Genomic DNA, 10768 nt, shown 5'->3' on the forward strand with positions numbered 1-10768 from the left:
TTGAACACAATCCCGCACGATCATCCTTGAGGAACAGGAAACAGCGTCACGAGGTATCGCGTCTGACATGCAAGACCGCCAGTCTGATTGGAGCTTAATGCCGATCCGGGGTTTGTACTCTCATGGCTCAAAATGGCAACTACGTTCGCCAAGGCACAATTGCGATTATCCTCAACGATGATCGACATTTTTGAATCTGGAACCCATGTCCGTGCACCCGAAGCCCTTCCATGCACGCCAGACAGGCATGATGATGGCCAAGGATGCTAACCAGTGGTTGCCGATCATCCGTCAAGTTTGGCGGACCCATGAATTGGAGGTGGTTGAAGCCTGGGAGATAGAGGCATGCGGGAAGAGAATGCAGATGGTAAAGCGAAGGAAGTTAGCGGACGAAGGCCGCCATACCGTTCGACGGCAAGCCAAATCGTATGGTTGTGAGAAACGAGCAAGTCGCAGGTAAGGACAAGGAAGGACCTGAAAACGAAATCTGGAGACGAAAGCCGAAGCCGAAAGCCGACGACAGATGGCCGTATGATTGTATGCGCACAGCGTACTAAACTTCTGTCGTCAGAAATTGCGTATCCAAGGGTTAGGGGCGATGCGAGCACAATGGCCCGAAGTAGTACCGCTAGGTAACATATTAATTGTTTTCGTGATTCTCCACACTTGACACGCAATGTCCCCCACACTGTAAAGGTTGTTGCCTAGCTATCTTTTGGGTACAAAAGATCTTCACATCCGACTTGAGGATTGATACATACAACATTTCAACCACTTATCTACGATACACAAAGATCTCTATCTCAATATGACCGTAGTTGAGATCGGCCTCATGGGCGTCAAGCCCGGCCACGACGTCTTGAACCCCAAGACCCACGAAGGCCAAGTCCTTGACTTAGCATGGAGTACCGTGACCACTGCACCGGGCGGCCCGTACTGGGCATATGGAGGCATCGAGCCTGACGACACTTTGCGACTCTGGTGCTTCTTCTGCTTCGACGATGTGAAGCATCATATGGACTTTGCCAAGACGTAAGTTAAACGCGTTTGAGGACTTTGCTATTGGAGAGCCAGAAGCTGACGATAGTTGGGTACGTGTAGAGGTGGAGCCGAAGCGGTCAAAGACCTACCCAAAATCTTGTCTCACCCGATCTTCGGCTGCCATGTGGAGCTCGATGGCGAGGCCAGGGACGTGCTGAACACGCCTGTGGTGCAGGTCACGTTGTTGTACTTCTCACCCGACATAACCGCTGCGGAGAAAGAAGGTATCAGCAAGACGTTCACGACCGGGATCGGAGGGGATCTCGATTCCAACACTGACATGCGAGCGGTGCGATCGGGCTGGAGTGTCGAGAAGGATTGGCCGATGTTGGAGGGCCGCGAGAAGGGCGAGGGAACGGGCACTGTGTTTAGCATCCTCGTGGGATGGTCTGGTGTTGAGGCGCAGAAGAAGTCTGGAGTCATTCAGGATTTGGTCGGGAAGCTTAAAACGGGTGGGAACGGACAATTGATTCATTCCGCGACCAAACTCGTCGGATGCCGAGAATTTGGCACTGCGAGAATTTGAATCGATATATCTGGCATTCGGTTGATAAGCTCAACACGTCTAACGTCAGGTGAGAAGTCACGTATCATAGTTGAGTAACATCCAACGGTGCTTCAATTCAACACATACACGTCACTGTACTGCACTGTTCTTGTTATTAGCGACCTACACTACACGCGCACTGTCATACTACAATTCGTTGTGTCAGAAGGCTACCGGGAGTGCATGCAGCGTAAGGATATGGACTGCAAGCTATGGCTCTATGGTTTCTGCAGTCAATAGCAATAAACACTAAGATCATCAGGAATCGAGGAGCATTACCGTAAAGCTATCGCGTGATGTCCGCTATCTCGTAACGCCAGGAACGTCCGAATGACAAACGTAGATACAACCACCCCTATCGCTACCACGGGAACGGATCGATGGGCTAAGCCGCAGCAGTAGCCTGAGGGGAATGACACCCAGGGCTTATTTAGTGATCGTCCTATTTTGTCTGACAAGCGTTGTAGTACGTCTGACAGCGCACAATATACGTACACGTAGTATAAAGGCATGCAACATGTGTCTGGTGATGCGTCAGAAAGAGGCTCGCCTAGCATATGGCAACCGCTTCACTCCATGTCAATACATCACGCTCTTTTATTATAAGTCAAGCATGACGGCCTGCTTGAGACCCTTACCTCCAAGAGGGGAAGACGATAAGAGGGTTGAAATGAGCGAGCTTGCTGAAGTTGACGAGCTGTACAACCAAAAGACTGCGCAAGAGAAGCGTGATGCACGTGCAAAAGAGAGGAGAGAACGCGACCGGCTACAGGCTGAGCAGGTCAAGGAAGTTGCCGAGCGCAAAGCAGAGGAAGAACGTCAAAGGCTGGCTCGCGACTATTAATAAGCTATTCAAAGGCCGTCTTCAGGCAAGTGCAGGGCTTTACACTAAGCAGCACTGAGGAAAAAGCAGAAAGCTAGTTATAGGAGTGAAGGCGATGGTGCCTCGCGCACAGCGCGTACCCTAACACCGCTACACTAACACTCGCGACCGCAAACTCCTCTGACTAAAGATGTATCAGTAAAAAAGTTGGTCGAAAAAATTCGTAGAGTACCCTGTTGAGTTGTCTTATAACAACGACCTGTGTGTGTTGCTTTACAGCCTTAATTTTATGTAGCCTGTTTTGGTGATGCGCGTCTATTAACTGACGGTGTGCATTGCTTGCACGAACACGGTATTTGTGGAGCCGCAGCGTCATTTGTTTCCGATAGGCGTCCGGCTCGTTCTGTTGGGAATAGGAGAATAAATGCTACTTCCGTCGATGTACAGGGATTACTAAAAATGAAAATATCGCTGATCGTGGTTGTTCAGCGTCTCCGCGAAGCGCGTACCACAAACTGGACCGGCCGGTTGTAGAGACGCTAAGCGCCCGTTCAGATGATCGTTTGCCTCACGATCTTAGATCGGAATTCTCCACGGATCGTAGTCGGTTCGCATCCTGTTTAATGCTAGTCATCCTTAGCCGGCCATACTGTACCGACTTCCCGCACGCGCATCCCTTACGTGGTCGCTACAATTGTAGTACTTTTACAGCGCTCTGAAGCCATGTTGTATCCAAGCCGACACTTCCAGTCCCTATACCTACTCAACAACCATGAAGCGGCGAGAATTCCAATGTAAGCGGACGCTCATCGTATGTATCGTCACTAGTCATTGTCTATAGTCATGTTCTTACTTGTAGGTCGCGGCCGTATAGAAGATTGCCTCCAAGTTGGTCTCCCTCAATATCTCCACGCCAGAACCAATCCCCTCACGGCCCTTATCATTACACGATAAGCATACCTCTAAAGACAGCACATACGATCAGTCGCCTTGGATCAACCGCCGTATTCTCGACGGACTTACCGAACGAGAATTACACCTAGCATGTCGCCACATCCTGTTAGACTCTAAGCCGTCCCATCATGGCCTGAGGAGCAAAAGCTCTGAGCTTGACTTTGGTGGGCTTGGCCGACAGAAGAAGAGCACTGTACAAGCCCCCGAGATAAGCGTACACATGCCCATCAGCGCGCTCGCAGAACTGTCGTCAAGTTCCTTGATCGGCGGACGAGGACCCAACATCAAGACACGAACTCGACCGAAAGCAAACATGAAGGCAAGAGCAAGGAGCTATAGAGGAGCCCCTGCATGCGCGGATAGTAATGGCAAGCGAGCCGCTTTCAGACGACTTGATGAACGGGGCGCTCAGAAGCAGGGGAAGTTAAGAACGCACGACAAGGTTCCCAGCTATGTACCGCAGTGGACTAACGACTGCGGCCAAGACGTTACGCTACCCGTAGTAGTCATTTCATCCCTCACGAACGCCAATATGTCGTCATCACGACCGGCTGGTCTTCTGTAAGCAACCTTGACCAAGGTCTCGACACAGGCTCTAGCAGTCGCACTCGATAATCAAATGAAGGTTGTGACCCTACCTCGCAATGCAACAGGAGCGCCGAGGCGTTTAATTCTTCTTGCAAGATGATCTTGAACACGATCGCGCACAAGATCCATCAGAACCAGTCTAAAACCTAGGCCGAAAATAGCGAGAGTTTGGGGCGAAGACGGCATTAGTGAGTTGATGTCTAAGAAAGACTAAAAAGTAACTAAACCTACAGAATAGAGAAGGAGAATGTCGAAAAGGATGTCTCAGTGCAGGAACGCAGCACAGGTGCATCACCTGTGGCACGCTATATATCTCGTTTGTTTGTTATAGTCTAGAACAGCGTCTTCCGTTCTAAGCACTTGTTTGATCTAGATTAGAATATTTATGATACAGAGTAACTTTAATGTATAATACAGAGTAAGACGACTCCACATTCTGCACTGCGAGAATTTGAAACGACAGGTGCTATCCATTATCTTACAACTTCAAAACTACCTCCCCTGTGCTCTACTCTTGCTCTTAGCCCTCCTTGTTGCGATTTTTGGAGTTCTTTTGAGATCTCTGAATCGGTCTTCTCACTTGCGCCTACTATATGCTCCTCAACCTCTTGTGACTCAAGAACCTGAGCCAGCGCAGACCATGCTTTGCCAAAAAGGGTCGAGCGCGTGTCTCGAACGAACATGACGATCAGAGTTGCCATGACGACGAAATGAGCTGCCAACACCCACAAGACGATTGTCAATCCCACATAGTCTCCAAGAAACAGAACGTTCTCAAAGAATGATACCGTGATATTGTCGACCCAGTCAAAGGCAGGCTGTTGGCTGTGATAGTTCAACATGGACAAGATAGTAATAAGGCTAGACATGGCCCAGCTTATAGAACTCGTCTCTAGGGTGTTGTTAAAAATGGCCGCTAACGTTGGATCAGCGGCCATCACATGCGATATGTTCGCATAATTGCCTGGGAGCCGGCGCAGCATGGTAACAAGGGGGTCTCCGGACATGAACGCCATCCATCCGCCAGGAAGCGGCCCGCTGCCCCCTTTTGCAAGTGCAAATTGGCCTCCCGTATGGCTTTGAACAACAGACCGTCGGTACCTTGGTGGCAAATTACCAAGCAAACTATGCGGCTTCTCCATGGTCATCATTTGACGTATTGTGCTGTTTCCAGTTGGTAGGAAATGTTGCACTACTGCTGATGTTTTGTACCTTTCCATCGATCTGCCGTACTCGAGCATGGGCTCGGTCCGATTTGCATCGCCGATTAAGTTGACGCTCAGGATGGCAGCGTCCCATGGCGCATAGCAGATGGACAAGGAAAGATTCTTCGTCGGGAGGTGCAACCAGTCCCCAGTATCTCTTCCCCCAAAATCTTCTATGGTGACCAGAAGGACAGCGCCGGGCGCAGTTGAAGTCTCGAATTGACTTTTCAGCAGACCACTAGGCATGTTAACACCTTGGTTCAGCTGATAAATCGTCGTGCCACCACGTAAACAGGATACTTGATGTTGAATAGAGTCATCGGAGGGAGTTACAGTGCCGTTGATATGACCATAGGTCGAATCAGTGTATAGATCAGTGGCGGAAGGCGTATGACAAGTCACTTTGACGTCGACTATGAGAGTATTACCGGAGTACGATGATATGCTTTGCCTAGCCTCAGCGGTCGCGGATGGGAGTAGAGCTCGGAGTAGAGTTCCGGTGCCCATCATCACATCTTTGCCTGGTCCGTCAAATTCTGCAAAGACAGGATAGAAAGGTGGGTTGCTTGTCCACGCAGAGTCACGTGGAATCTTCTCCGCAAATCTCAGTTCAGAGTGCGACAACCCGGGTCGAACTTCAGAAGCATATTCATATCCGACCATAGGCCCTTCCCTAATGTCAGACAGCAATATGGTGGAAGAGAACTGGATTGTGCTTGTCGTGATGATGAGGAGTCCTGCTAAGAGGCACTAACGATAGTTAGAATGGTGATGAGCTGTTGAAGACCACAAGAGATCCTGGAAGACACATCGACACATAGTCCACAGACTGGTAGTACCCGCGCGAATCGAAGATATCGCGGCAAGATGCCGAAGATCAACGCCGGTCTTGGACTCTAGGAGTAGTGAGGCAATGATAGCGGAGCCTGTAGCAGCTTGTAAGTCCACTGCCGTTCCAAGCACTAGTGCTATGATAGCGACTGAGCGCGTAATTCAGCAATTGACCATGATCCGTTTCCATACATTCGAACTGTCTGATTCAAAACAGAAATACGCAAGAAGTCCGCAAAGACCACTTATTACGACAGTGGTGCTGGCAGGATGTATGAAACTTTAGTAGATAGCCTTCGCAGGTCACTCGATACACTGCCGTTGCGGATGGCATGACATGTTGCCCGGTCACTTCGGTCTCCAGCCTCATCTAGTTTGGATGGGAGGGGCTCGCTGTTACTAGTCAGCTCCAGCATTCGAGTGGTTCTGCCTCATATTACCTCTCAGTATATACCTCATACCTGCCGTAGCGATCCAACAGATGTCTCCAGCAGAGCCACATGGCTAATGCAATGCATGTCGTACCTGTGAACGCCATTGTGATTGTCGTAGAAGCCGCGGCAGTAGAACATGCAACTACTGGGACATCAATAGTAAGCTTCGTGTAGGTGAGCGGAGATGTCGCAAGGACGATCGGCGAAGTCACGACGGGAGTGGCATTCTGAACATCTTTCGGAAAGAAGTAGAACTGATCCGGACGGTCCTAAAAGGCTGCTTGCAAGTCTTTTCGAGGGCAAACCGGCGGTACATTCCGGAAGGGGTCGCTGTCGCAACAGCCATAGAAACTGCTCTCATTCCTCCCACCACTCCAAAATGGTACTGATCCTCCGCAAGAAAGGCTAGGGATCTCGTCGACAAACTCCCCGCGAATGGCCGCAGGAAATAGATTCTCGTCGAAACAGCCATTCTCGCAGGCGTTGAGTCCATTGCAACATCCCACGAACCTCGTTCCTGTTTTGCACACCAGGAAGTCACCGCCCTCAGGACACCAGAAGATTCTATCGGAGAAATCCGCATGTGATGGGTTTGCCATGAGATCGAGAAATTATGAAGGAGTTGGGGAGGGAATGATAAGGCGAATAGGCAGGCTGAAAGGGAGAGGCATAGCAGACCCCTCGAGATAGTGGGTAGCCTTGTCGATACACCAGCTGCAGGCCGAGAGTTGGGGGCCAGATGCATGCACAGGTGGAAGGCTCGGCACCACTCCTGTGATGCATGCCACATGACAGGCCTGGGTCTGAGGTCATTGTAGTGGCCCGGAATACAGCTCATGGGACACGAATTCAGTGAAATGAATCACCACTGGGTTACACACACGGTCAGCTAGTTAGCGCTGGCCTAGGCCGCCTGCATTTTGAGGTTTAGAGCTCTTTCCTGCCACATAACCTCGTTCGCATCCATTCGGAAGGTTACAAAACCTAGGATGCTGCGCCACAACAACTTTATCAGTTCGTGTCTTTCTGACCTGCACTGCTCTAGGCGGGTGTGGCATGGCGCACTTAGATGATAGGATTCGAGGTTCGGAAACCAGAATATATCGGTGGAGCGGAAAACGCAGTGTCGATTGGAGCTCGAGCAAAGTGAATATGCTTTGTGAAGATTGTCCTCGTGGGCATGAAGACACGAAGTGCTGTAGGAAAGTCAAGGACGAAGAAAGGATCACCGTGTGCTAAGATTGGAAGTATTCCGAGTGCAGAGGTTCTAGTCGCAGCACATCAGGCATCTACAATGCCTATCCAAGGATGTTTCTCTTTATTCAATGTGCCTCACCAACAGGGTGTGGACGATTGGGATAGCGGCACGCGAGGCCGCTGGAGGGGCACGGTCTGCAGCGCCCCACCCGCCATCGCCTCAGCTTGTCGTTCAGCCCCCAGGGAGAACGCTCGCCCGCCATGCAAGCGACCTGTCCCTCCAACGTTGACGGCGCAGTCCATCACCAGGCATCTCGATGGCGACGCGCCTCGCGACCCAGCACGGCGGCAAACCCGACCCTACTTGACACAACCGGCCTCTGCCTGCTGTCGCTCAACGGCGGCGGCGTACGCGGACTGTCGTCCTTCTACATCCTCAAGGGCCTCACAGCGCGGCTAAACCACCATCGCCAGAGCAAAGGTCTTGCTCTAGTCAAGCCGTGCGACATCTTCAACCTCATCAGCTGGCTGCTTGTACTTCGGCCACCCATCTCTCCGATGATCAATCACTCCACACACGAATGCCTCTTCACTTAGTCTTGTGCGACAGACCCAGCATGACTTGCTACCAACATGTTGTTCGTCTGAGGTTCCAGTCTTGTCGGTCGTCTGTTCACCATCGCGCTCTGCAATCTTCGCTTCTCCACGCACATGTGGGGTCTGACGTCGGTGGCGTCGATGGAGAACTGGGCCTGTAGCATGCATGGATCCTTCGGTATGTTCTCTGAAATGGTCGCTTGAGTTGCAATACCCAGTCGTGTGCCGATCGTGGTGTTTGACGCACCATGTCTGCCTCGCTGTACCTCAGTGTCCGGGCATGAAGTCAAGGGCTCGCTCAACTACATTGTTTCACGAAATTACTCGATTGTCGGAGTTGTACCAAGAGTGGTTGGTGGGACAGCGTAAGCGTGTTGTGGGTATAGGATCGGAGGAGGTGAGCACTTTCCTTCGATCCAAGATAATTGGCCACACCTGTTCTTCTCACGTTTCACAGCATGCGAAGTCTGCGATCCAACAATATCCCAGGCCGCGAACCGCATAGACTATTATCAGGTTGCGCTGACCAATTGCGGCACAGCAAGCTGTACGTCACTTGCCCCTGCCCCGCTTCTTGACCATCTCCAACTTCATCGCCTGAACTCAGGGTTAAAGATCTATTCTACGACCTAACACGCCGCAGACCGACATCTCCGAACGGATTTCCCGGACGTAATTCTTACCACCAACCCCGACAACCCACGGCTCTGTCAGAGCATGGCGAGCGCATCCAATGAGTTAGTTGTTTTTCTTTCCTAAGCCTCAAAATCGTGTTTCAAGAACATCCTTGAGGCCTACGCCTCGATCCTCTGTCTTTTTCGGTAATTGTTTTCTTGATCGCGATGTTTGTTACCCATGTTTCCACGCCTCAATCACGGTTGAGGCGAGGCGTCAGCACGACGAAAACGTCTTCTACACGATCTGAACTTGTTTCAAACCCATGGCAGACATCGCTCATGGTGAACGCCGACTGGTATCAACTGGCTCTGCGGTGATGGCACAGTTCGGTATGATTTCACAGTATGATTGCGAGATGAGACATTGGGCACAGCTCCATGATGCCTTTACGATATCTTGCGAGAGGTAGCGAAGCAACCTGGCACGTCAGATCTACCTGCGGAGGCCAGTGAGGTATAAGAACTTCTGGAAAACGCTCGCTATCCTACCCTAGAGGATGTGCGCGATTGCACTACAATCGCGCTGTTTTGTTAGTAGCGATAAGAATGCGATAAGAAGCGAGGCGTAGGATCGCGGTAGTAGGATCGCGGTTAGCTAGCTACACTAGAGAGCTAGCTAGAGAAAATCGAAAGAAGCCATTTTGTGCAGATTTACGCCAGGATTTTAAATCTCCATTCGGTTTGTCGATAGCTGCTCTCCTTGTTGAGATATCTGCGCTCAAGTGTAGAGGTGGAGTTTTGATGTTCCTCACGTGACTGCACGCTGCACAGCCACTATTGCAGCGCTCTAGCCACACAATTTAATATAGAATTACGCCACAATTTCAAATCTGTATTTAGTTTGTAAATAGCTGCTCTACTTATAGAGATATCAACATATAACGTTGTAAACTACTAGACCTTGCGCAAACTACTAGACCTTGCGCAAACTACTAGACTCAAAACTTTGCGATATCGATCGGTATACAGCTTGTATGAGCCAGTCCATGCTGGAAACCAGTATACCTGGCGCGAACTACTAGACTCTATACTTTGCGGAATCGCTTTATGGTTTGTATGGGGCTGCGCATGTCTACACGGTTTCCTATACAAGAAACCGCACCTCCGAGCTGTTTTCCGCCACCTAAACCCCGCAACGCGAATCTCGAGCCGAACGCTGTTCCTACACTACATAAGAGGGCACCCAATTATCGACCGAAGCCGACGGCCAGTTGAGACACCCGAATCTCAGCTTGCCAAGAGTGCGTTGGTTGATGGGTAGGCTCTCACTCCGGGGGATGATAATAACGAAATGGACAGGTGGTAGAAGGCGAGCGACTATCCTCAAGGATAGGCGCGCAGTTGGGTGCCCGGGCAACCGGGCTACCTCCTGCAAGAACGTACCCTCTCAAGGGACAGTAATCAAGGTGCAGAAAGCAAGCCGTCCAGGGGACTTAAGTGTCTTCGACCGGTGAAACTTTCAACGGTTCTGGGGGTTTTCATGATGGCAAGCTTGACTGAGGGATAGTAGACGGGCGCCCATCCTTAAGGATAGGCGCCAACAGCAGTTGGGTGCCTCGATACGTTGGGGCGCCTACAAACGTTGGGTGCCTGGGCAACCGGGCTACCTGGGGGAATTCAGACACCGCCCTGAAAAAACGTGACCTCTCGGGGGGGACAGTGGTCAAGCTGCAGGAAGGAAGCAATCCAGAGGCGCGCGTAATGCCCTCCCAGCCAGATCGACGTCGCGGTAACTCTAGACGTTTAACTCTAACGTTAAAGAGGGTGAACAGTAATGGTCTTGCGGATTGCCCGGGAGTCCGAGCGCTTTGAACGACAGGGGTATTACTGATTTGCATGTCTAAGAGAAATCAGTTAAGGTCGTAAAAAGCGAC

General features: G+C 50.8%; 3 protein-coding genes across 3 annotated transcripts; 2 read left to right on the forward strand and 1 right to left on the reverse strand.

Annotated features, from left to right (window-relative positions):
• Positions 1 to 808: 808 nt before the first annotated feature.
• J4E82_011041 (uncharacterized protein) lies at positions 809 to 2432 on the forward strand (the record flags this gene model as incomplete). The annotated part of the gene is made up of 3 exons (XM_051737251.1): positions 809 to 1032; positions 1102 to 1493; positions 2056 to 2432. The coding sequence occupies 3 exons, from the start codon at positions 809 to 811 to the stop codon at positions 2430 to 2432; spliced, it is 993 nt and encodes a 330-aa protein (XP_051583001.1).
• Positions 2433 to 3183: 751 nt separating this feature from the next.
• J4E82_011042 (uncharacterized protein) lies at positions 3184 to 4289 on the forward strand (the record flags this gene model as incomplete). The annotated part of the gene is made up of 3 exons (XM_051737252.1): positions 3184 to 3205; positions 3380 to 3926; positions 4187 to 4289. 3 exons carry the CDS (start codon positions 3184 to 3186, stop codon positions 4287 to 4289), a joined length of 672 nt encoding a protein of 223 aa, XP_051583002.1.
• A 137-nt stretch (positions 4290 to 4426) lies between these two features.
• On the reverse strand, positions 4427 to 5908 carry J4E82_011043 (uncharacterized protein; the record flags this gene model as incomplete). Its single annotated transcript, XM_051737253.1, has 1 exon — positions 4427 to 5908. A coding segment is annotated over one exon (1482 nt), but the record flags the coding sequence as incomplete, so codon positions are not given.
• Positions 5909 to 10768: the final 4860 nt, after the last annotated feature.

The sequence above is a fragment of the Alternaria postmessia genome (genome assembly GCF_024291825.1).
Source record: "Alternaria postmessia strain BMP 2775 chromosome Unknown scaffold_160, whole genome shotgun sequence".
Lineage (NCBI taxonomy): Eukaryota > Fungi > Ascomycota > Dothideomycetes > Pleosporales > Pleosporaceae > Alternaria > Alternaria postmessia.